The 23,375-nt window shown below is 41.2% G+C and overlaps 1 protein-coding gene across 1 annotated transcript in view; it reads right to left on the bottom strand.

The window, feature by feature from the left end:
* Positions 1-339: 339 nt before the first annotated feature.
* Positions 340-23,375, bottom strand: part of LOC117746821 (probable G-protein coupled receptor 158) — a 52,549-nt gene continuing 29,513 nt past the window's right edge. Inside the window, exons 6-13 of the mRNA XM_034556132.1 lie at positions 17,661-17,770; positions 15,982-16,220; positions 11,390-11,528; positions 5,779-5,884; positions 3,589-3,735; positions 3,223-3,466; positions 2,335-2,891; positions 340-1,314 (exon numbers count right to left, since the gene is read on the bottom strand). Coding sequence (XP_034412023.1) covers positions 340-1,314; positions 2,335-2,891; positions 3,223-3,466; positions 3,589-3,735; positions 5,779-5,884; positions 11,390-11,528; positions 15,982-16,220; positions 17,661-17,770 — 2,517 coding nt within the window. The remainder of the gene's footprint in view (positions 1,315-2,334; positions 2,892-3,222; positions 3,467-3,588; positions 3,736-5,778; positions 5,885-11,389; positions 11,529-15,981; positions 16,221-17,660; positions 17,771-23,375) is intronic.

The following is a 23,375-nucleotide window of genomic DNA, read 5'->3' as shown; positions in this document are numbered from 1 at the left end:
TGAGAAATACGGATATGACACAAATTCAAATGTACTCAACATGATAAAACATACACACTATGTAAGTTTGATGAATGTGCAGGCAAAAGTGTAATAAAAAAACTCCTCTAAAGTGACTTAAAAGTTGCATTCACTGCAATGTAACAACGAGATGTTCGCTATTTAGCAAATAGTTATGGTTGGATTGCATCAATGGACAGCGGAATAAATGTTCTTCTGCTCGCAAAATCTTTTTTTTCACTTAGGTCAAATGCAATGTAACATCTGTGTCGTTCGGTGGCTCTGTCCTCTGTGCTGTCAGTCTGTGAATTAAAAAGAATACAATCATCCCAACAGTCATCATGCCCTCTCCCCAGAGTCTTGCTCCTGACAGTCCCAGGGGCAAACATCAGCCACCTTTGCCCCGCTGATGACTGCAGGTTTGTAACTAGTACCCAAAGAGCTCTCTTTCTTCTTCTCTGTGCATTTTTTAGTCTGGGGAAAGCTGGTGTGTGAGAGCTCGGTCTCCCGGGACAAAACCTCCGCCCTTCTGACCTCCATCACTTCTGGGTCTCTGGTCGAGCTCCTCCGCCGCTCAGAAACTGGCCCGCTGCACTCTGACGACTGGCTAACGCGTCTCCTCTCCGATACCGGCTTGCTGGAAGAGCTCCGTCTTTCTCTGCTTTTCTCCCTCACTTTCTCCTTCTCGGCCTTGTGGTTGGACGAGCAGGAGCCTTTTCGTTTCTTTTTGTGTGGGGTTGGGCTGCTGCAAGACTTCTCCTGCTTAGGTGAAGGTGGGCTGGTGTAATCCCACGGGCAGATATCTACCATCAGGGAGGGAGGCTGCAAAAGGCTCCCTGTGGACTTGGAGTGGTCTGAGTGGAGAACCTTAGGTTTCCCATCGGTGGGCGTGACACTTTTCTTATGCCTGATCCTGTCCGGGGAAAGGGAATCTGAATCTCCTCCCAGCATGGGTTGCTCATCGAAGTCCCAGGGACAGACGTCTGGCTTTAGAGGGAGAGGTGACCTGGGTGGTCGAGGTTTCCGTGTTTCCCTGCTTTCCTCCCTTTCTCCACCTTTATCTTTGGAGTGGCGTCTGTTGGAAGGGGACTGTCCTGCTTTCTGCCTCTGCTGGGAGCGGCTACTTTTGCTGATTCCAGAGCTGGTGCTGCCTCTCCGGTCTGTGGTGGTTTCTCCAGGAGCAATGGAAACATGTTTCTGGGTCTTTGGTTCAGGGGGAGTCTGAGCTTCCTCCAGCTCCCAGGGACAAACCTCGGACACGTCGTAGAGGTTCCTCCCCGTCTCGGAGCAAATGGATGGCTGGCTGCCACTTACCTGTTAAAGTCAAACAATAAAATATCCACCCAGTAAGTATGCTCTGTTAATCACATTATTAGAGAGCTAAAATGTCCATGCTTTAGCTAATGTCTTCAAATTGCTTGTTTTGCCTGGCCAATGGCAAGCTACAGAGACAACTTTTTATATGGCTTTCAATTGAATTTCAAGGTCTTTGTCAGATAATACATTTGCTCTGTTGTCATGGATATGTCTTTGTTGTATTAACATTAATTTTTTTGGGATGTTTCACCAATTTAATGTTGCATACAGCTGCTGCATGGACCACTTCAATCTCCGGAACCGGCCTTTAAGGTGTACCAGAAGAGATGTTTGGGTGTTAAAGCGTTTGTGGTAAATGCGGAAGTTCTGTAACTTAAAGTGGCTATAATCAATTTTTTCATATTGACAATGGATCAAATGACGATGTGCATGTGAAATAGGTCACTCGAAGTGACAAACTCAAAGATATATACCACCCAACTCTTAAGTTCAGTCTCTCTCATCAGTGTTTATTCCAGCAGCCACAAGCAGCAGTTTTCAGTAAAGAAATTCTGGTGAACTGACACCTTCACAGCATTATATGGCAGACAAAGTCAGCTACTAGCTGGTGAACATATTGGAGCTTTTGCCAGCTAAAATGCCATATATTTTCCCCAGACATTTGTAAAGACCAAAGCTGAGCAAAAAGGAATGTGAGAATTGGACTTAACCCAATGAATGCTAATAATGCTGCTTTGTGTAAATAGGAATCTGTTAACTAACAAAAAGGGCAATGCCACATGAACTAACAAAATAATAATATTTTAATGTTGTGTGTGACAGATTGTTTTCTCATTATGCACATGTCTTTGTTGGCCAGAGAAACAAATTAAAGACACCTCTCCCAAATCAATCTCTCATTACCCAATTTTCATGGATGGACTAATTGATAACATAAGTAAACATTTCATCACTGGAGCTACACAACTCGGTAATGGACCAATCAATTTGGATTTGAAATATAAATGATAACAGTACCTGTTGTTTCATGATTCCCATCTTCATGGGTGTCTTGGAGTACTCCACTGACTGACTAATGATCATCTTGGGGTAATGCTCCGGGGTCTCATCCACCTCAGACAGCATCCTCTCCTCCTGTCCCTTCAGACCCTTCTTGCTGGCGTCCTCCACGCTTTGTGTCTTGTTGGTCAACCCCGGCATCTTCTCCTTGGCACTCGCAATCACACTCAGAGACTTCTGCATGATGGAGGTCCGCAGGTGGACAGGTTTCTTCTCGTGCGTCAAGTTGTGAGCGCTGGCTGATTTCCAGAACAGTGGAACAGACTCAGTGGACTCAGCTGGTTCCAGTCTCGGTGGGGTAGCCGATGGTTCCAGCTGCTTCTTGGTGTGTTTCCGTCCAATCAGAGAACCCAGAAGAGTTCCTTCCCCACCACCTCCAACAGGAGTCATATTGTCTCCTGCAGTCGAGCCGGTTTGGCTTGCAGTTTCTTCATCCTGGTCACAAACATGGTCATAGCTGAGTGATTTCTTCAAGCCTATGACTTTGTTCTTCAGGGAGTCATCCCGAGGTTTTCCTGAGAAAAGATAAAAACAATAAAATAGCATCAAAGTGGAATACGTTTACTGATATAACTATAATTTGTTCGCAGCCACACCGCGAACTTTCAATGTTGGACATTGACCAGGAGTGGTTAGGGCCAGGGAAGACCATTGGTCAGGGCATAGGACCTCAACAAATTGGGTTACCGGTAACTCACGCAAGCATGGATGCCTGACCAATCCTATGCAGGGCGTGTCTTGCCAAGGAAAGTCATTCTGACACTTTGGTCCAGAGTGATATATTGTAACAACTATTAGATGGATTGCCATTCAATTTTGACTGAACAGGTGGATGCATGATCTCACCGTGATGACTCGGTTCAAACGGGTTTCTCCTCAAGGTGCTGCGGTTGCTGCCGTGTTCGCTGCCGTCCTCACGACTGCACTGGCGGTGTATGTGCATGCTCTCTGGGATCTCTGTTATCCGTTTCATCAGGGAGCGACCCAGACCTTTTTTAGAGTTGCGTTTCTTTTGGAGGTGAGGGTTGTTGGCTAGCATCTTCTTATGTTTGTAGACTTCCAGCTGGGCATACAGCTTCTTCAACTCATCCTGAAAACAGGAGTGAGACTGTAAATGTTGGTCTCTTTTGAATAATTACATTGCTACTGTTTGATTCATATTTTAATGACCAACTTCCAGGTTAAAACACATGATTCTAAATACTACTTTACCCGTATATCCTCAGGGTCCAAGCTGTGCTCACTCCAGGCCGAGGTAATGCTGTTGTTGAGGTAAGAGCCAGACCTTCCCATGTCCAGCTCCTCCTCATAGGCCTCGGTGGCAATATCATCCCTGGCCTGAGTCCCTTTGGACAGGAACTAAGACAGATGGAGAGTAAGGTTAAAAAATGGCATCACTGAGCCTGCTGGAAGGATGAGAACAAAATGTCAAATTGAAAATGTAGTTTCTCTAACAATATTACTCAGGCCTATAGGATGCCTCTGATTAGATGTATTGTATGACAGAATAAATCTGTTGGCTAAAAGGGTCATTGGAGGTAAAATGCATTTCCCTGCACCAAAATATTCACTGATATAGATCTTATGTATCGAGAAAGTTAACTTCCTCAACTTGAAGTAATGACAGCCCAACAATATGAACTGCAGAATACAGAAAAATGAACAATATGAGATTTGTGTTTTTCTAGTATTTAATGTGTTCTTGATTGCTGCAATCAATAATTATCACTAACTAAATGCATGTTTAACTCCAATTTAAAGTTATCATAATGCAAGTTGATCTTCTTCTGTAAACTGCTGCAGAAAACAAGGTCAAACGCAACAATATCAACAGGTTAATCTGTTCTTTTTTTTTCGTTGAAGTATTTTAAAGTTAAAAGCTAAGTTAACACATTCAGATATAAATTACTCAGTTTACTTACATTGTATTTTATTATTTAATCCAATATAACTATGCAAGTTGTGTATAACAAATTAAAATGTATGCTGCTCAGGTTTGGCTGGCACTAATCTCCTCCTTGATTAAAATAACACATTCAATAAAATAACACATTCAATTGTCTGTTTGATTTTGATTTTTCATCGCCAACGTATTCATCTTTGCTTAAATAACAATTCTGGGGACACAGAGAAACCAAATATTTAGCCGAGATTCAGGAACAGACGCAGTTTGAGTTTAACTTCCATTGTGCTTCATTATTCTTGTGTACTCAGCTGACTTACACCCCTGAGGCGCCTAACTTAGAAACAATGAAGGAACACAGAGTACTGAAGGTGTATTTCACTTCTTACACAGCAGGATAATTAAATGTTTTCCATCGGGCTTGAGAGATTGCACATAAAGACACCCACGGGAGTGCTTAGCTAAATTACAGTAACTACTAATGCAATTTCAATGAGTTTAATGGCAGCAAATGTGCCTGTTTGCATCTGTGTATGTGTGTGTTGCAGATCGCTACTATTAAATGAACTTGAGATGATTAATAGACTATTGTATACACAAACTACCGTACAGCAGAAGCCATTATTAAAATATGTTTGTACTAAATACAACCTCCAGGACAATTGCAATTGTAAGAAAGAAAAGTATGACTTGTGCACTGATCTCATTGATGCAGCACTTTCTGTGAGAGCTGCTTCTCCTCTACAGATTAGTTCTTCCAATCAAAAAATAGAAATTCCTGAACTCAACGGGATTAAATATGTGCCTATATTCAGAGTACGCAATGACACAATTTAAGTAGAGACATGTTATGAAAAGCTCTGCATTCCAAATTAGGGAATTAGTACAAAAGTATTATCAGCAAAATATATTTACAGCATTTAAAAGGTAAAGTACTCATTCTGCAGTGACTAATGCATTATACTCAATTAGGCTGTAAGTAGTATTTTACTGTTGCAGCTGGTTGAGGTGGAGCTATAGTTCAGAAACAGTTTGTAGTTGTGTCCAGTGGTTTCAAACATACTGTAGCTGGCCCCTCTGAGGGGTTGTTTGAATAATTTCTAACTCATCATATTTGTTCTCAGTTGCAAAACTACAGGCAACTCATAAACATCTGAAACATGACAAGGAAACCATAAACTGGAGTTGTTGTAAGAAATCCCAAATCAAATGGTTGAGAAGAACTGGTTAAATCTCAGCTTTATGTGTTTTATAGGCTTATCATGTGCTTTTGTACGTCACATCTCATTATATAAAGTAACTAATAACTTTATATGCCAGATAAATGTGTAAAAAGAATAAAAAGTTCAATGTATCACTTTGAGATTTAATTTGTAGAAGTACACATAAAATGGATAGTAAGTACTTGAGAAAAGTATCCTCAATTATTTGCTGCCTGGACTGTGACCTCTGACCCACAGCCCAGTGAACTAATACCGACATGGTTCATGAGGTGTTACCTTTGGAACGAGAAGCAGGCCCAGAGTCACGGTGACAGTCAGATGGGTGTGAGCAAAGAACAACAGGAGCATCCAGTCGGGGTGAAGCCCCGGCACCAGAGTGAACCTGCAGAAAGACGTCGACAGGAGGAATTCTGTTCATTCAGCGGCACTTCATCAAAACCAGTTGAATCGAGTACTCGCTGAGATATCTTCAGACACATACAAGCACAGACATTAAAAGCAGCCTTCTGTGATTCCTGAGAACAAAAATGTAGGCTGATCCAACCCAGAGGCAAGCGCCACTTCAAAAACTGTACTGACATAAAAGCAAAACAATTTTAAAAGCTTTTCAAGAGCTTGGAGTCGAGTCGCTGCTCCTTCGTGTCGAAAGGAGTCAGCTGAGGTGGTTCGGGCATCTAGTCAGGATGCCTCCTGGACGCCTCCAATTAGAGGTTTTCCGGGCACGTCCAACTGGTAGGAGGCCCCGGGGAAGACCGAGGACACGCTGGAGGGATTATATCTCCCGGCTGGCCTTGGAACGCCTCGGGATCCCCCAGAATGAGCTGCAAAGTGTTGCGGGTGAGAGGGAGGCCTGGGTCGGCCTGCTGAACCTGCTGCCACCGCGACCCGACCCCGGATAAGCGGGTGATAATGGATGGATGGATGGAATTTTAAAAGCAGGAGTATATACGGTATGGAGCTCTACAGCGATCCCCGCTGTTTGAACTCCTTTGTTCTTTGAAGTGAGTTCAACTTCATTCCCTTCATTGCCGTTTCATGAAATCCTTTTGGAAAGAGTTTTTAACCTGGAATTATTAAGCCAACCAACAAGCGATGAATAGCAACCATAACACATTTGTTTCAAATAAAGAAAAAGTTAACAATGGAAATAAGGCAGTGTGTATACAGACATTTTAGGAGTGAAAGATTAACCATTATGAATGATACCTAAAATAGATACCATATTGTTTATACTTATTATTCTTCCCTCACTTTTTAAACACTTCTACTAGATAATGTTATATCTTTTCAGAGAAAAGATATAACGGGTCTGAATGGGTAAACATGAACTGGATGATTATGTAAAGTATGTACATATAAAAGAGTCTATGTACTGTATGATGTACTGTTTGTAGGATTAATATAGACATACAGTACATAGTAAAAAACAAGATCTTTAACATCTGTAAGATTATGATCTATAATGGCAGCAGTAAATATCTTGGTGTTTGAGGGTTATTAACAATGCATGATTCTTTTAGATTTTTCATCAGAGTGACTGCAGCAAGAAACTGTTCTTCTGTCTGATTGTTCTGGTGTTTTCAGCTTCATATGTAACAGAGGCTGTAACATTTCCCCATAGATTGACAGTAATGCACAGCTGGTCTCAACATATGCAATTATACTATCTGGGTAGGTAGCACGTCAAATGTTTCATACGTTCTCAAAATCTGCAAAGATTTCTCTTATTTGGCTCTTGTCTTCTGCTTAGGCTACAATCATCTGGCCTCTGGCCGCGTAATGGCATGCATGATCTGGACTCCTGGACCCTGCACAGAGAAAATATTGTACGGATAGTACTCTAACATACCCTTTGAGCATCTCCTCAAAAATTATCCAAGATGATGGTCAACACCCAAACACAGATTTTATGTAGAATCTAGACTGATGTGATTTTGTACATCCTTGCTGCCCTTCACTGGCTGACTGATTGCTTTCAAATTGATTTCACTGCTGCTTTTTTAAAGCTTGGCATGGCTGCTTATATTTGTAGTTTGTTTACCGCCTGTCAGTCTGATTGAAATCCTCTTGTAGGCAGAGGATGAAGTACAAGTCCCCTATGAAAACACTTTTTCATTAAATCGATGACATCTTCCAATCGTTATTAATCATCCGTTTGCTGTTTAATTTGAATCTTTTGCTGTTATCTTTATTTTCATACTGTATTCAAAAGAAATTTGTTTTAAAAAGTGCAACACATAAAACAATGTTTATAGAGCTGAACATATACATTTGTTTTCTGCTACCATCAGCAAAACACCAAACAGTATTTCTGTCAGTACTGATGTGCAGATCCATGTCAACAGCAGCAACGTTGGTAGCTTGTGGTTGCTTCTTTTCAAACATAACATAATGTACATTATTGTGGCAGTTTTTCATCATAGTTTGTGTTGTATCCACAAGTACCAGCCTTTATCCTTCCAGTTATTAATCAAGAATATAAAAACAACACAAAAGCCTAAATAGGCTCTAACAATGGGCTGCATTTTGGCACCAATTTTCAACAACTAATCAACTCCAGACACCATGACAGATACATCAATGCAATTATGAGGCAGTATCAAGCTGAGTTAATTGTACTTTGCCCAAAGTCTGTGAAAAGATACCTCTGTGATTCTGTATGTGCGTGTATTTGTGCACGCATGCATGAGACAATAGTTTCCACGAAGTTTGTCAGAGATCCACCAAGGTGGTTCAGAGGTGGTTTGTCATCACGCCAGAAATCACATTTATAATTCAAATTAGATATCCAAAAGCACACACACACACACTCACACACACACACACACGCACATACATTCTGCTCAAGTCCAGCCTTATCTCTGGGACGCAGCAAAAAAAAAACTTTCTATTCCCCAGCAAGCGAGAACAGTTTGATTTATAACATTTTCACACCACTGACGAAGGTGTAGCCATTGGAATTTTCAGTTTCTCAACAGATTAAAAGGACGTGATCTTTTCCTTTTTTTCCCACTGAGCACAATAGGGCGCTGCATAAATGAAAGAATATTCAATCACCAACAGTTTTATCGGAGAAAGTGTGACAAATGGAATCTTTTTGCCCCCGGCTCCTGCAGACGTAATGTAAAAAACACATTTATTCCGACTGCAACAGGATTGACAACGTTTTCTTTGCTTTTCGAGTCTTTTGAAAATATGTAGGGACTACTACTTCCACCATTCTTTCAACAGTCCTTTTTTTTCAACTCAGATATTAAAAACGGATATTCAGAGATAGGCACATAAAAACTGCTTGTCTGTAAATAAGCTCCTCGGAGGCACACAGGAATGCATCTTTGTAGGTGAGTCAGAATCAGGGGGCAACAGGCAGCTCTGAAAAGTGAAGCCAATGCAGAAATTTCTTAAACTTACATTCTCTCTAAGCTATAAGGGACGACTGCTCTGGTTGTAAAAGTAAATCAGATTGTATAGAAGTCTATGAGAAAACTACCCTACTTCTAACTATATTTATTACCTCAGTAAACATTGTAAACATGAGTTCATGGGCTCAATTGCTAGTTTCAAGTCTTCACTCCAGCATGATGTTGCTAACATGGCGTTGACAGTCTGGGAGTTGCCCATGATGTCTGTGAGCTCCAACCCTTTAATAGTGTGTAAATTGTAACATGTGTGGTCGTAAAAAAATGTCTTATTCAGCGTTCAGCTTTACTAAACTTCACCCTCTAGTGGCACCTCTGCCAAAAGCCAAGATGGCAACGGCCAAAATGCCAAACTGGAGACTTCAAAAACGGCACTCCACAAACCAGTGGGTGATGTCCCGATGACTATGTCCACTTCCTATATATATGCAATCCATAATTTACGGGTGGGGAAATAATACAGGTTTTCACAAACCATCCACATGCTGATTTTCATGCAACATAAACATGAAAAGGCTGCCTGAAGGTAGGAATATAGCATTCATCAAAGCAGCCTCCAGTTTGTCTTCCAATGCGTGATGACATGTGCATCCACAGCACATCATGTTGAGGCATTTAGCTTCGGCTTGAGACGAACTAGGCTTGTAAAGCGTTGTAGCCTAATCTGTTTCTGCATTGTTTTGTGTGCAAAATGAGGGAACTAAATGAAAACATTAGCATTAACAGATGCTACATTTTTGCCAGATGAGGGCTAAGCAAGCTGAGAACAAAACATGAACATTTATCAATGTTGTAATGCATAATGTGTTAGACAACAGTTGCCTTATTACACTTCTATCAGACATGGAGCTACATTAGCATTCATTTTGAGTTGTGTTTGTGTGAGTTCAATATTCTCTCTTCTTTCACCTCTGTTTTGGTCTTCATCACTACTGACCTAAATATCTAATGCTCCATTTGGTGCTTGGCAGGTCGTGTACGGGTTTATCAGAACTTTTGGTGAAGATTGAGATTGAGTCAAAAATGTAATTAAATTCAAACAAATAATTAAAGATATTAAAAGGCTCCATATAACTGTGGGTGATAACTTAGCCTATACATGGTTACAGCATGTATTCCATTGTTAATATTGAATAATATAAAATGTTGATTAGTGCCATTTTAGATAGAACTATGATACTGGTTATTCCAACCCATGTGAATATATGACTATTACTGAAATGAAAAGACATTTAAAATGAATGTTACATTACATTACATGTCATTTAGCTTTTATCCAAAGCGACTTACAATAAGTGCATTAAACCATGAGTCCAAACTCAGAACAACAAGAATCGAGAAAGTACAATTTCTTCAATAAAGTTAAACTACAAAGTTCAATCAGTAAGAGACATTTAAGTGATGCTAAAGTGCTACTACGGCTCTACCTTCCCTATTCAAGGTATAGTCGAAAAAGATGTGTTTTTAGTTTGCGACAGAAGATGTAGAGACTTTCTGCTGTCCTGATGTCAATGGGGAGCTCGTTCCACCAATGAGGAGCCAGCACAGCAAACAGGCGTGATTTTGTTGAGTGTTTAGTTCGTAGTGACGGAGCTACGAGCCGATTGGCAGAAGCCGAGCGAAATGAACGGGACCGGACCCGATCTGTTCGCAGCACGGTACGCAAGTACCAATGTTTTGAAGCGGATGCGGGCGGCCACCGGTAAACAGTGAAGGTCGCGGAGGAGCGGAGTAGTGTGGGTACATTTCGGGAGGTTGAAGACCAGTCGAGCAGCTGCATTCTGGATGAGCTGTAGAGGTCGAATGGCATTAGCAGGTAGACCTGCCAGGAGGGAGTTACAGTAGTCTAAACGCGAGATGATCAGAGCCTGGACCAGAACCTGTCTTCTGAGTGAGAAGGGGTCGTATGTACCTACAGGAGCCAAGTATATACAAAATATACTAAAATATACAGTATATATATAGGCCTACAGTATATATACGGTACTAGTATATTTTGTTACCTGCCACCTACAGAAAGACAAACAATCCATTAAGGGGCATAGAGGGTTTATTTAGGCTCTGGCACAGTGGATCTAAATGCTGTCTCTGCATGAAGACATTTTTTATTCACCTCCTTTCAACTTGCTCTGCTGACGCCGCTCATTTCCCTGAGGAAGGGAGTGGGTGAACTCTCTGCTTTTCATCAGACATGTTCAGCACTTGTAATGCGCTGCTCGAACATGCAAATATCTCTATGATTATGATTAAACAGCGGTTGCATAAAGGGGTAAAGTTGTCTAAGCCCCGTGTCATTGTTCACTCTATTTCCTCATTACTGTCACAAAGATGTTCATCAAGAAAAGCAAGAGAATTGTTCTTCCCTTTTTTAATTTTCTGAGAAGACATTATTATTGCCATTCACTTCTGGCCAAGCGTACGTACTGCGCCCGCTCGTGCCTGTTCCACCCGTTTCTTCCCTCACCTACCTGATGATGTGGAAGACGGCTGATATGAGGAGCTCATTGTAGATGGCCACGGCCATGTAACGTGGCTCATGGAAAGCTGAGGGTACAGTGCGGACTGCGTAGCAGAGGTACACCCCCCACAGCAGGAACAGGAACTCCGCTGGGACATCAACGAAACAAACAAAAGGTCACAAGGAGGGTCAGAGGACTGGCTTTCTATTGTCTTTAATTGCATCATTTTCGTTGTTTCATTTATTGTCGTTAATTCAATATTTGTATCCCCCGCAAGCTGGGACAATATAATCCCAAAAGTATTTTTAAGTATAAAATGCCTCCTTTTAGATTGGAAACTTCCGTCTCTAAAAACGTTACAGTTATAGTTCAACTTTTAGGGAAATACACAGATTTTCTTTCTCTCTGAGGGTGAGATGAGAACAATAACACTTGCATGTCTCTGAGTTAATACAAAAGCTGGAGCTGGAAGGCGATTAGCTTAGCGTCGCATAAGGACGGAAACCTCTCTGCAAAGTTACAGAACATGCCCACCAGAGTCTCTAAAGAGTCTCTCTAAAAATTAAAATGTTGTATCTGCTAACAAAAAAAGGACTGGTTAGCACAGATGTCAGTATACTCTTAAACTCCCCCTTAAATATAACTTTTTAAATATGAATTACTAACTTTTCTGTTTGTGTATTGATTAAACACATAAGTCACATGTTTAATAGTCAGATTTTGTTTTTACATTTGGACACAGCCAGGCTAGTCGTTTCCCCACGATTTTAGTGTTAATCATCTCCAAGCTCCAGCTCCTTATCATCTCACTCTCAAGAGAGAACTGTCCAAAAATGTATCTCTCAAAATGCTAAACTAATCCTTTGAGCATTGATTTAGTCTCTGTTTTTATTTGCATGTTAAATAACAGCAGCACTGTTGCTCTGAAAGGTATAGGATGCAGAATCACTGCAATGGTACACAGCAATACTGTTATTGGTCACACACTATATAAAACAAAGATGTTGACAAAAGTTGATCCTCGAGCCTGCGTTGAAGGTCTATGCAACACCAAACTTAGCAGTTATTAATTTAGCAAGAGTCCTCCGTGTTTATTTGCAGTGTTTCTTGACAACGTGTTGACACCTTCCTTCTATTGTCAGATCTCATAAAGTTCACACAGCCTGCAATTTTACAGTAAAGATGTATTTAGAAAACTAGCTGTCTTCAGCATTATGAACATAATTCTAAATATACTGGACATTATATGTGCACAGATTTAGGGTGGCTGCAATTCTAAAGATATGAAATTCTTGCGTTAAAAAAAACCCCATTTACAAATAACAAAAATACTTTTCCTCTGATGTAAGGGACATGAGCATGTTGTTTTGTTTGCTTACATAAAAGGAGAACCAAAACCTGTGCCAATAATGTGTTGGCTTATGAGTCCTTAAAGTCCTTACGGTGATTACATCACATTAATATTCATGAACAGGCCGAGTCTATAAATCAGCACTAATTACTGGGTACTTAGCCTCTGAATCATGATGCACGGAGAGCGGCATGCAAGAAGAAAGGGATAACAATTCCCACTAATGCAGATTAATTTCAGATTCAAATGAATTGCTTATTGTTGGCATTATCAATATTGTTTCGCTTAAGCTCCATTTCGTAATGCACTTTGAGACAAAATAGGATGATTTATTCATTTCCAGACAAACATGTGTTCACTTGTCAGCATTTCAGCAAAAACAAATGAAACCACAAGGAATTAGATATTTTTTCATAAGCATCACTGAATTGTTAGTGCATTGTTAAAATCCTCCAAAGCAGCTTTGCAGGGTGCTTCCTGTCCTCCAGTGTAGCCTCAGCACAGCAGTGTGTTCTCACTGGCTGTCACAGCGCACAGCGGGGATCTCTCATTTCATATCTTGTCTTGAACACACACACAAATACACACTGACCCAAACGGAGGGATTGTTGTGCGCGACGTGTTTCATTTAAAGTGTTGCGTTTGTGGGAAGCTATCACGGCAGGAACACGCAGTCACTTCCCCTGAAGATGCTGCGTTACTCAGTCGTCTCTCCCGAGTGTCCCTTCGCCAGCTCCCTCTTCTTCTTCTCTTCCTCTCAAATTCTCCCTCTCCCCCACCCCCTCCCCCAGCGGGTGGAAAACTCTCTCTCTCTCTGCATCGTTTCCCACATCCCTCCAAGTGTCATACTTACTTATTCCCTGCCACTTCCATCTCTCTCTCTCTGTGTGTGTGTGTGTCGGCCTGTCTATCAGTTTTCAGAGGCAGACCAAGCTTCTCTCAGGGATCCATCTTTTGCCTCTTTCCAAACAGGATTAGTCTCCCCTGCTGTCAGACGGGCTTCATCGAGGTGCCCATCACTGCCTCCTGCTTCAAGAGTCTGTCATTAGGACACTCTTATGCAAAAGGCCCTCTCGGTACGCACCAGATACACGAGGGAAAGACACTTCTGACCGATGCAATCGCTCTCATTGCTTGTTAGCTTGACAGTGTTGTAGATTCTGGTCATTTTAGGCACCGTATGAAAATGATTATTCGGGGCCAGAAAAGAGGGAGTTTTTTTTCTTATTGTCTTATTGTTTTGGGAGAGTAGGGAGGGAGTCTAATTTATTTCAGTCTTTTCTTTGTGAAATTGAACAGTTGCATTGAAATAGTTACGTCCCATAATGCGTTTTGTGTGTGCCATGGACCATAACTGTGTGTGTTGCCATATGCAGAGAAGATACATTGTTTATCTGTATTGTGGCTTCATTTTCCAATTCACATTTAACTAGTAGTGACTGGTAGAACCATGAAAAAGGACAATAGACGAAGATCTTTATAGTCAGTATGAATTTGAACATTATTGCACGTGCCCCACTCATTTATTCATCGGCGAAGGTGATAACATGTTCATTTAAATGCTCTTGGTTCAAAAGTAGCGAGCGCAGTAAACACAACATTAGTTTTGTTTTCTATAATTTTGGCAATTGCTATTTCCACGACTGTTGGTGTTTCTTGAAATTGGTGATAAATTGAGATTTTGTGGGGGAGGGTGTTGCAATTTATTTAAAGGTTAAGTGAAAGCAAATGTTAATACGCCTGTGTTGTTTTCCTAAGTCAGACATAAGATTCACTTTGTACATTTTATATGCGGTATGGTGAGGTATGTAAATCATGATTTATGGATGAATGGGAAAGAATAGGAAAGGGAAAATCGAAGTGCCGTGAGCACAATATGAAAGTCTGGGATGAAATATATAAGAGAGCGGGACCAAGTATGAGTCCAGGGGAAGTAGCAGCTAAAATATAACAAATGCACATTGACTTCAGTTTCGATAAAGCCTACATATTGTGGTGACTAGATTTAGACTGGATTTGCTTTCATATATCTATATCTAATATCCTGAAATACATTATACCATTTAATTCTGTGATAGATCATTTTCTATAAAACTAGATAGGATTGTCCTCCGGAAAGTCCTGAGAGACATGCTTGTGGTGAAGGGCTGTACAAAATGAATGAGGGGCTTTGTTGCACCTCCTGCCCTCTGGAGGTGTTCTGCTTTAATGGCAGCACAAGACAATAAAAGGCAGTGCACTCCATCTTTTATACCAGAGCATCCCATTGTTAATTTAATATACAGCAACTGTTTCAGAGCAAACCCTTCAGGGAAAGGTGAATCAAACAATAGGTACTATCATAAAAATTCACAACTGCATCTATTTAACCTCAAATCCAGAGCAGAGGTTTTCCAAAATGCTGCTTTGAGGGCGGGGTGCTGAGTAAACAGGCCCATTACAGTATAATCATGTCTTCAGGCAAGTCTCACTTAAACAAGTGGCTCTATTTATCTCCGACAACAAATCTGCTAAAGCAGAGACGTTTATCACATTTATACAATTCCCCAACCCATACCTGGTTATTTCCGTCTGACATGTCTTGTCACTTGAACAACAATGGATGCATTGTGCCTGAGACTCGCTGGAAATCGCAAGATGCAGTTTAACGACTTCAAACAGTCCCCTCTATTTTATGCAATCCATTTGCTATCGGTACCGTCAGTTTCTATAAAGCATAGGAGAGGACTGAACTATTCTAAATAAATGGGTCATATATGGTGCAGCTACACTATTTTTTTTGCCTTTTTTACCTTTAGATACCCGAAGGCGGTAAGGCATTTTATTTATGTTTATGTTAATGTGCATCTACACAGTATATAATGCAGAATCAAACTAAAGTTTAGATGAACCCTTTTGCGAAATCAATCGATTTCTAATAGTAATAATAATGCATTCTATTTGTAAGGCACTCTTCATTCAAAAGATTTCTCAGAGTTCTAGCATTTGCAATCAAAATGCTCAGAGTCCCTTTAGGTAACACACATTTCTTTCCCCCTGACCCCGCTTGCAGCCTTTTCTAAAAGTTTCTAAACTAAACTTGTCTAAACCCAAACAGCCTACCCCCCCCCCCACGCCGTAAGCCCAAAAGCTCCTTACAGTTTAGTGGTAAGTAGGAGCAAGATTTCCTCACTCGTTTCTTGTCCTGCAAAGACATCACTACACATTGGGTACAAGCAAGTACAGAGACACATAAAACACACACACTTACCGACAGCCATCATGTAGTCCCATCGATCCAGCAGACACATGCTGAACTGCAGCCCCTCTGGGGTGAGGCCGGCAGCGATCATGGCCCGACTCGGCTCGGGGCTCTGGCACACAGAGGAGGTCCAGGCCACCAGGAACCACAGCACCACCAGCAGGATCACCACCAGCAGCCGCAGGACCCGCCAGCTGGTCATGTAAGGCGTCCGCTGGGCCGTGCGGGACAGAAACACCTTTAACACCCTGAGAGAGAGGAGGAAGAGGACAACATTAGCCTGAATACTTGGAGACTGCTGGCTGAAATCATGATGAGTAGTGGAGGTGAGTCAGAGACTCTCTTCATGCGATTGACAACTCACACACCCGGCTGTTGCTCTTGCTAACATGCCCACTTGAATTAAAAAGGACCGGGGAGAAAAGGCCGCTGTTATCTAACTTCATTCAAGTTTGTTCAAATCATGTTGTAATAGCTCTTGCGCTGAGAGGATAAATAAACAAAGGAATACGTCTGAGAGTAGAATGAGGTTACAGATTTCTTCATATATTCTTTTTCAATTCCAATTTAACACATTTTCTTATGGGTGTCAGTTTTTTTTAAGTTTTTTTTTTAACTTTTTCAACTAATGCGATTGGAGCTAACATATTAGACTGCAGAGGCAGTGTATTTGTAAGCTGCACAGTATCTTCACTGCCTTCATACAAGACAATGCTGCCTCTGTAAAGGGAATTAAAAATGCAACACATCAGCCAGAATGGTTTTAAAGGGATTTGATGCTGGGTAAGGAGGGCTATAGGGGACAAAGATGAAGTTATATAAATATCCCCATCTAGACAAACAGTCCCTTCTCTGTTTACTATCTTCTCTACGCTGTGCTCATCTGCTCTCTCCCGACCAGACTGTGACAAATCTATCTTATCTCTGATATATATTCAGTGAGACCGGGCTATAAGAGCTTGGCCTCGGGGCACACTTAACACCCAGCAAGCTCGGAAAAAAATCTAAATGGTAATTTTGCCAAGGGAACACTCTGGGCGGCCTTTGACCCCCTTCTACCATCTCAGTAACACTTGCTAAGAGCTGGAGAGCAGAGAGAGAGTATGTGTCTCCATAGATACTTCAGCAGGCAGATGCAGAAATACTTTACTTATGGTAATTCAAATGTACTTATTGACATGCATGTATGTGAGTGCAGACTGAGAGGGAGCTGAATTATAGAAACACTACGGCTGACTCATAGGGCAAGTTAATATCTGGAGAGGAGAGAGGATATATGGGAGGACAGGAGAGAGGAGACTTGGAGAGGAGAGGGCAGGAGAGGAGGGGAAAGGTGTTAGGAAGAAAGGAGGAGGAGGGGGGATATGAGTTGATTAGAGAAAAATAGTGGTGGTAGAATGACATGAGGAGAGTGAAAAGTAGGAAGTGAGAAGAATAAAGATGAGGAGTCAAGGATACAGAGAGGAAAGAGAGGAGAGGAGATAAGAAGAAAAGGAGATGAGACGATAGGAGGAGGAGGAGGAGGAGCAGAGACAAAAAGAGATGAGGAGAGGAGGAAGGAAATAGGAAGAGAGGAGATGAAAGAAGGGAAGAGGGGGGGACATGGTTTTTATGATACAGAAACATACAGAAAATGTCTTATCTCATATGCTCACTCTTTCGATTCCAATAATTGTAGTGTACAGTACCTGTACAGCTTGAGGATGACAGTGCCGTACATGACAGCGAAACCCAGGAGGCGAACCCACCTCAGGAGTATACAGCGAAACACACTGGGATGGAAGTACATGATCATCACCTGCAGAGTGGTACAACAGTTAATGTTCACACTGAATTTATATATATGATTACCCCCCCCCCACACACACATACACACACACACACACACACACACACACACACTCTGTGTCACACACTGTCACACTCCTGTCGTGTTCACACAGAAGGAATCAGAATTTGAAACGGGTCTTCAGCAAGTGAAAACCAGAGCTGGAGGCAGATTTGGCCTCGCAGATATCGTATACGCTTCCAGAGCTCACATTGGCATATCTTAACTATACGTTGATCATACTGTCAGCTTCCATAACAAATTAGAGAGAGTTTGAACAGTTACTTCCTATCTCACTGGTGGTATTTAAAAAGAGACTGCGTTGAGTCTTTGCAGGTTAATTTGTATTAACAGTGCGTAGACTCTTGCATGCTTCTGAGTGTGCACATGTACGGCCATTTTTGGTCTCTGTGTGATTTGCCGGTGGCTCATAAAATCCAGCCTTCCATTTCCAGCTTGGTGTGAGCTTGGTGTCACACCTATACTGTCAAAGATGAGGCTGTGTCAGGCTGACGAGACAAGTCTCATCTCAAGCTGTAAAGATCAGGTCTTCCATTTGCGCTTCTATTGCAGCTGCGTTTTATTTCATTAGTGTGTACCTCACAGGGATGCCCCCATGTCAAATCTCCAGTGACCCGAGTGAAGCTATAGATCCAGTGCAGTGACTCTATTCTCATTTCCACTGAAGCAGAGAAAACTGTATTTACTCACCTGCGGATACACATCCTCCAGAATGTTAAAGAACGACTCCTTCCTGAGTCACTCTTGCTGTTTCAATGTGCTCCGCATCAATGCACACAAAGCATACACAGGTTCTAAAGTTTTACCTTGATGATTACAGACTGCCAAAAGCAGTGTTCCACATGTAATGATTGATTGAATGATGAATTAATAACGATTTAATTAATGATTAATATAATACTAGAAATCAGTTGCACGGTGGTGTAGTGGCTAGCACTGTCGCCTCACAGCAAGAGGGCCGCGGGTTCAATTCCCGGTCGGAGCGGTCCTTCTGTGTGGAGTTTGCATGTTCTCCCCGTGGCAGCGTGGGTTCTCTCCGGGCTCTCCGGCTTCCTCCCACAGTCCAAAGACATGCTGCAGGTTAATTGATCTCTAAATTGCCCATAGGTGTGAATGTGGGAGTGAATGGTTGTATGTCCCTACATGTGCCCTCGATGGACTGGTGGCCTGTACAGGGTGTCCCCTGCCTTCGCCCTATGTCAGCTGGGATAGGCTCCAGCGCCCCCGCGACCCTAATGAGGATAAGCGGTATTGAAAATGGATGGATGGATGGATAGAAATCAGTTTTTTTTTATACCAGCTCCCAAAATGTACACATTCCATAGCTCTGAGATGTGCTTGAACTGAGCCAGCAGTGAACAGCTTAATAATCAAGTGGCTAACACTGTAGAAATAGTGTGGAGGAAAACTTCTCCTCCTCTTTTTGCAAAATGACCAAAAAGAGAGAGGCGTGGGCTGGATCACGGTGCTCCAATCAGCCAGTAATTTAAACTTAGAGATTTGAAATTCTGCTTACATTAAACAGAATATGAGGTACAAAAAAAGCTGAGCTCTTGTCATGAAGCTGTTTGTTCTATTAATAGCAAATAGACATAATGTTAAAGTCAGAGTTGCAGGTTGGCACAACTAGATTTCCTTCAAACGAGCGTGGTCATCTTAACTGGAGAGACACACTAAACCATTTCACTGTCATATCTGTATTACTGTACATTGCGTATAGTCTCAATACTTTTGCACTTTTCCTGGTCAATTTAGCTCATTCCTGCGCAAATGCAGTAAAAATGCACTCCAGAGAAGTACAGCCAGTGATTCAACCCTCCTATGATGATTTGGCATTCAAGAGACAACAACTGTCCAAATAAATTAAGCAAACAAACAACAGCACCTATAACCTCTTTCCCTCACAAAAGAATGAGAACATCTGTGGCAAACTCAACTAAGAAACCAGCCAACCCTGAGGCTGCAATGTCTGGCTGTGAGATATGTTCAAAGAAAGGGGAAACTAATGTGTGTACTAGCACTGTAGCAATTGGTTATTTTAGTAATCGAGTACCGTGCCGATTATTCCATTGATTAATTTAAAAAGGATTTTGATTTATTAAGCAGCTATTGTAAATATAGAAAAGAGAAAATGAGGAGTGAATAACTAATTGCTCCCAATTTTAGAAAAAAAGCAACATTGCTTGAAATGCTTATATATATTTCCTCCTGGCTTCATCTTTTGGACCATGAACTGTTTCTCCAGGACTGACGCCAAACCGCGTGTTTGTGCTGTTGAGCATACGGATCCTACCGGCCACACTGAGCAACGCTTAGGCCTTTTATGTGTGTGAGTGATGCTTAGAGTCCAACCTTAGTTCAGCGATAGGAAAATAATGGTTAAAGGGGAGTGAAAAGCAAAGAAAGCTGAGATGATTTAATTTGTGTCAGCCAATTCAATTTTGCACATTATTGTTAAGGTAATTAATTGATCTGCTAATGTATTGTTTTTATATTACTAGGTTATGTGTTATTTTAAAAGAGACTCATTTGTTTTTTAACGTGAAGAGTAAATATATTTTGAATAAAAGTAAGCTATTATTTTTCATTCTGAAAACAGTTATTCAAAATAGAGCAGACTACTTGAATACATCCACTGTTAAGTTTTCAGTGTCTGAGATTAGTTGTTGGGTTAGGTACGTTTCACAGAAATCCGGTAAACCTTCATCTATCTTAGGAAACCAAACCCAAACCTCCTTAAACTCATTTCAGTTTAAAGGTAGCTTCAGAAACTTGGGTTTTATGTGATTTACTACATGTGTAATTGTTTACTATATGTGACCTTCAACATAAATGCAAAGTAAATGGAAATGCAAAGACCAGCGATGAAATGACAACAATATCAAATCTGACATCTATTCAGGGAGTTACAATTAAAATAGATTTTCAAGGGGACGCATAGTGAATATGCATGGAAGTGATGTCACAGGAACATGAAGAATTAACATTTTTGCCAAGTTTTCTAAGTTGTATAATCTAAAACTGACAGCAGTATCACCCATTAGACCAACATGTGTCTCAGTGTGTCATTAAACTGTCATAACATCCCTATTTCAGCCTTTAGTCAGTCCACTCTCAATTGAGTTATGCTATATCCTGATTAGGAACATGTCACACAGAGTCGAAGCATTTTCCTTCCACCCACAATCATCATCAAAACCTTGCGGTGATGAAGTCCATCAGTATGCTGGTCATGAGAGAGTGGAGGCCCAAGTCCATTTTATCATAAGAACAGGAATAGTATGTGTTCATTTTTAGTGCTGTTAAATTAGGTGATATATGATGTTAAGAATTTCATTTTCTGTATACATTTATAAAGAAATTGCAACCTAATAATTATTCTCTATAAAAAAATTAGAATGATTTTGTGGAAGACAGCCTTGACATAGCTTTAATACCAATAATGCGCTTTAATGAAAAATTACACATTTTCTTAAGGCAAAGATAAACATTTTAGGAAATGTGGAAGCCTATTTCCAAGGTGTTGGGTAAGAATCACATGATATAGGTATTAAGTATGGAGCTAAAACCAGGAAGCGATTAACAGAGCATAACGATAAGATCCACTGTCCGAAGTTTCAAATTCTGCCTTCCAACACTTATTAAATACTTTGATTTGTATAGAAATAGAAGTATAAAAAAACTAAAAACATGAGCCAAACTATTTCTTGGCTCGCAGCAATTGGGTGCAGTGACTGTGCAGCTTCCAAATACTCTTGTTTGAGAGGTTGCCATCTTTTAATACCATTGTGCCAGCAATACCAAATTAATCTCCCAGGTACTACCCGTCAACCCACAGAGAGGTGCTGGGTTGCCTGATAGACTGTTGTTTGTCAAAAAATAATGACAGTACACCTGAGCCTGGTATCAACCGGTATAGCTCAGTCTCGAAAAGAGAGCAGTGAGTATATTTACTAAAATACTGAGGTGTTCTTTTAAATCTGCATTAATTGATGTCGTGACCACTTTATGGTGCTTTATGTATACACAACACACTCGTCTTATCACCCTGTAAAGCTAATATGGTGAACGTCTTTGCAAACAGTGCCTTATTTACAGTTCAAGCAGATGCAGAACTCTTTCTGACCACCTGATGAATATCAGGCCATTATTTACTCTCTTTGTATCACTCTTTTGGTCTCCACCAACTAATGAGGGAATTATCAGACTTTTTAGCTGTTAAATGCTCCACTATGTTCACCAGCTAGTCGCTAACTTTGTCTGTCTGTGTTTGTCACAGTATATATATATGTCTTTTGATCTCTTGTTAATATGCACATATTTATTTGAGCAGCTTTAAGCATGATGTCTTTTTTTAGTATGGAGAATGACAACTGATTTGATATTTGAACAAAACACCTTTGTTCCATTTTTCCACACTTGAATGAGGTTATTGCGACTGTTAGGGCTCAATCAAATAATAGAGCAGACATAGGCACAACAAGATAAATGTGTAAAGAACAGATTAACAGACCAAATGTTGCCAAGCCTTAAGGGTGCAACAATTCACAGAGCACTTAAAGCTAACCTGCGGTTAGGATTAGCATCCTGCCTGGCACCTTCATCTCTTTGCCTCCTGAGCAAACATCCAACCTTCCAGCTCTCTGTTATAGCCTCCATGAAAGACAAAAACAATAAATCACCTCCACAAATATGAGGTAAAAGTAGGCCACGCTGTTTCAAACACCCACGTACCAATGCAGAAATGCAAATCGCAGCACAAATGCACCAGCACAGGAACATTTGAAGATTTAAAGCCACTCCATCGTGCCCATGAAAGGCACACACAAACATACGCAGATAAAGGCAGACACAAACACACCCTTTCTGCAGTGCTACCCATGTGGACTACTTAGTCACAGGGGATTGCACAATAAAAAGCCACATTTTTATATCGCCCAGAAAAGAAGGTGGCCCTCCTGGTTTGCATCCAACCACCCATTCCTCCGCCATCAATGATTCAGCAGATGTATTTTTAAAACAAGTTGTGCTAGAACTTGATGGACTGTTAAAAAATGCATCGAGCACCAGAGCGGAGCAGCTGCGCCAAGCTTAGCTGAGGAGGCTGGTTGTGGCTGCGACAAAGAAACCGGTGCAGCAACACACGTTAAGACTGCGGGAGAGGAGACAGACACAAAGGTTGGTAATGAAAGGAAACCATGGGGGAAGGGTGGATAGGTAAAAGGTAGTAGGGGGGGAAAGGGTTATAGAGCAGAGCAAAGAGACTCTTGATTGTATCCAAGTGAGTGTGAACACAAGAGAGTGGCAGGATATTTTTGGGAACTTTTTTGGTACTTGAGTAATCCTTGGGGTGAATGGAGGAGAGGGTGGATGGATGGATGCACAATGAAATCCATTTTGAGCATCACAGCTCGGGTTGGCCGATACTGAAACTTCCCAAATGACAACATTGCTTTAAAAATAGAAACATAGATAAAAAAGCTGAAAGGAAAGACACACAAGTATAGGAATGGGTATATGTTGCAACACCCATAAGTGGCCACAGTATAGGCAG

Source organism: Cyclopterus lumpus, chromosome 17 (genome assembly GCF_009769545.1).
Source record: "Cyclopterus lumpus isolate fCycLum1 chromosome 17, fCycLum1.pri, whole genome shotgun sequence".
NCBI lineage: Eukaryota > Metazoa > Chordata > Actinopteri > Perciformes > Cyclopteridae > Cyclopterus > Cyclopterus lumpus.
Note: the sequence above shows the minus strand (reverse complement) of the source record. Positions and strands in the feature narration are given on the sequence as shown.